Here is a 3881-nt window from a genome sequence, read left to right as displayed (position 1 = left end):
GCTTTAATGTTCCAAGACCAAAGTTGTATGTCCTTGGAGGTCACCCCATCACAAAGCAGAATCAGGGAGGTACGAAGGGTATAACAGAGCCGATCATAATCAAACCTGTCGTACAACCCCGTATGACAAACACGAAAACCATTCCTTGGAATTACAACAAAACTGTAGTAACCTACAAAGGCAAGGAAATCATAGAAGAAGTAGGGGAAACTGGAGGTTTGACTCGATCAGGGAGGTGTTACTCTCCAGAAGAGTTGAGGAAGGCCAAGCAAATCAGAGAAGGCCAAATGCCAATAAAGAAACCGGTCACGGAAGAAGAGGCGGAGGAGTTTTTGAAAAAGATAAAAGTTCAGGATTACTCAATCATTGACTAGTTGAGAAAGACTCCTGCCCAATTCTCTTTGTTATCTTTTCTTATACACTCAGAAGAACATGCCCGTGTACTAATCAAAATCCTGAACGAGGCACATGTCTCAGAGAAGACCACCGTGAATCAGTTAGAGAAGATTTTTTGAGATGAACAGAATCTCCTTTGCTGATGATGAACTTCCCGAGAAGGGAGCCGAGCACAATAGGGATTTGCACCTGGTTGTCAAATATGAGGGGCACTATGTAAAACGATGGTTGATGAAGGCTCGAGTGTAGATGTATGCCATCTCTCTACCTTGCAGAGCATGAAGATCAACACGGACAGAATCCGACCCAGCAATGTTTGCATCCGAGCTTTTGATGGCTCAGCGAGAGATACTATTGGGGGGATCAACCTCACCATGACGATTGGGCCTGTTGATTTTGAAATTATCTTCCAAGTAGTGGACATGGAAACTTCTTATAACTTTCTTCTTGGAAGACCATGGATCCATACGGCCAGAACTGTTCCATCCACCTTGCATCAAATGCTCAAATTCAAGCACGACAGGTAAGAAATTATTGTTCACGAAGAAGACGAGTCATCCTTTTATAAAGACCCGTTAATCCCATGTATTGTGGCCAAGGAAGGATGTGAGTCTATTGTCTATTAGGCTTTCGAAGTTGTTGCTGTGGACCATGTTGAGGAAGGAAAGCCCATCCTGCATCCTCGTCTCTCCGCCACATCTGTAATGGTGGCTGCACTTATGATGAGACAAGGTTATGAGCTAGGAAAAGGCTTGGGGACATCAATGCAAAGAATTTTAGAACCCATTTCTCCGGTCAGTAACAAGGGTACTTTTAGTTTAGGCTTCAGTCCAACACAAGCAAACGAAGGCAAATCCAAGCACCACAAAAAGCATGGGTGGGTCTTGCAGCAACCTATCCCTCACATTTTCTACACTTTTGTCAAGCCACGATTCAAAGAGGGTCAAAATTCCTCGGCGCATGCAAACATTGATCAAATTTGCCATGGCCTCAGCCAGATGTTGTCTAAAGTGAATATGATCCAGGCTGGTGAAGGCACTAGTCGTGCCGATATGCAACTAATTGGCCCAGACACCTTGCTCAATAACTGGGAAGCAACTCCTCTCCCCACAAGGAAGGAGTTTTAGTAGTTGACTTTTGCAGCTTCTTTCTTTTATACTTTGGGTTACTTTCAGGGTTGTAATCCAAACATCTTAGTATGATTGTTTTATTTTGATGTTAACCCTTCTATCCTTTCAAATTCAATGAAATGCAGTTCAGTTTCGTATTAAATTTTGTATCTTTTCCTTTTCCTAATTCCTGCCATTTTATTTCCATTTCAGTTTTGTTAATGCCGGCTTTAATAACATGACATGCATGCGAAATTCACGCCTAGATCTCAAAAAGTTGTCTAATTTCGAAATAATGCATCAAGAGGTCGAATATGATGAAGATAAGGTTGTTGAGGAAATAAAAAGAGAGTTGGAACAATTTGAAAACAAGCCTAGGCCCAACCTCAATGAAACTGAGCCAATTAATATCGAAGGTCATGAAGAAGTCAGAGAAACAAAGATAAGCATTCACACTGAACAAAAAACCAGAGATGCCTTGATTCAACTTTTATTTGAGTATAGAGATGTGTTTGCTTGGTCCTATGATGATATGTCGGGTTTAAGCGCCGATTTAGTGGTTCATAAGCTTCCCATGTATCCTGATTTTCCACCAGGGCAACAGAAGCAACATAAATTTAAAACGGACATGAGTGATAAAATCAAAGAGGAAATAATGAAGAAATTGAGCGCCAATGTTGTCAGAGCCGTACGATACACCACCTGGGTGGCAAATGTTGTGCATGTGCCAAAGAAAGATGGAAAAACTAGAGTCTGTGTTGACTACAGAGACCTAAACAAAGCAAGTCCGAAGGATAATTTTCCTTTTCCAAACATCCACATTCTTGTAGATAATTGCGCAAAGCATGAGATACAGTCGTTCGTGGATTGCTATGCTGGGTACCACCAGATTCTAATGATGAGGATGACGCAGAAAAGACCGCTTTCACCACTCCATGGGGTACTTATTGTTACAGGGTCATGCCATCCGGTTTGAAGAATACAGGGGCAACTTACATGAGAGCCGTGACTACCATTTTCCACGTCATGATGCACAAAGAGCTTGAAGTATATGTCGATGATGTCATCATAAAATCAAAGACACACACTGATGACGTGCGTGATTTGAAAAAGTTCTTTGAACGGCTTCGAAGGTATGACCTTAAGCTTAATCCAGCCAAGTGTGCATTTGGGGTTCCATCTGGGAAACTCCTCAGTTTTATAGTTAGCCGGAGAGGCATCGAATTGGATCCATCTAAGATAAAGTTCATTCGAGATCTGCCACCCCCGAAGAACAAAAAGGAAGTCATGAAGAGGTTGAACTACATCAGTAGGTTCATTGCTCAGCTCACAACCACGTGCGAGCCTATTTTTAAGTTGCTGAAAAAGGATGTTGCTATAAAGTGGACGGACGATTCCCAAAATGCTTTTTACAGGATCAAAGATTATCTGTCGAAACCCCCTAGACTGGTCCCACCTGAACCTGGTAGGCCTTTGTTTTTATATCTATTGGTGATGGATAATTCCTTTGGATGCGTTCTGGGGCAACATGATGCAACATGCAAAAAGGGACAAGCAATATATTATTTGAGCAAGAAGTTCACCAATTATGAGGTTAAGTACACCCTTTTAGAAAGAACATGTTGTGCCTTGACTTAGGTCGCTTAGAAGTTGAGACATTATCTTTTGGCCTATACTACTTACCTCATATCCATAATGGATCCTCTGAAGCATATCTTCCAAAAGCCAATGCCTACTGGCAGGCTCGCAAAATGGCAAATCCTGCTCACAGAATTTGACTTCGTCTATGTCACTCGCACCGCGATGAAAGCACAGGCTTTGGACGATCATTTGGCAGAGAATCCAGTTGATGATGAGTACAAGCCACTTACCACATACTTCCCAGATGAAGAGGTCAACTCAATAGAGGAAGTAGTTCCAGGCGACAACCCTGTATGGAAAATGTATTTTGATGGAGCTGTCAATATCAAAGGAGTTGGGATTGGGGCAATCCTCATCTCACCTATTGGACAGTATTACCCTGCAACGGCCCAACTTCGGTTCTTCTGTACCAATAATACGGCAGAATACGAAGCTTGTATCATGGGTTTGAAAATGGCCCTCGATCTGGATGTGCATGAACTATTGGTTATGGGAGATTATGACTTGCTTATCCGGCAAGCCCAAGGCGAATAGGAGACTCGAAACATCAAGATTATTCCATACAGATAATGTGTACAAGATTTGAGCAAAAGATTCAAATATATCGAGTTCAGGTACATTCCCAGGTTTCACAATGAGCTAGCCGATGCTTTGGCTACTTTAGCTTCGATGCTCCCTTATCCGGGAAACACTCATATCGATCCACTAGAAATCCAAGTTCAGAATTAACACGGT

The 3881-nt window shown here is 42.2% G+C and overlaps 1 protein-coding gene across 1 annotated transcript; it reads left to right on the top strand.

The window, feature by feature from the left end:
* Positions 1-3200: 3200 nt before the first annotated feature.
* LOC138904505 (uncharacterized) lies at positions 3201-3680 on the top strand. The gene has a single exon (XM_070193005.1). It carries the CDS (start codon positions 3201-3203, stop codon positions 3678-3680), a length of 480 nt encoding a protein of 159 aa, XP_070049106.1.
* The last annotated feature ends 201 nt before the right edge of the window (positions 3681-3881 follow it).

This window comes from Nicotiana tomentosiformis, chromosome 1 (assembly GCF_000390325.3).
Source record: "Nicotiana tomentosiformis chromosome 1, ASM39032v3, whole genome shotgun sequence".
NCBI classification, from domain to species: domain Eukaryota; kingdom Viridiplantae; phylum Streptophyta; class Magnoliopsida; order Solanales; family Solanaceae; genus Nicotiana; species Nicotiana tomentosiformis.
The sequence above is the reverse complement of the archived record's forward strand: the minus strand, read 5'-3'. Positions and strand labels throughout refer to the sequence as shown.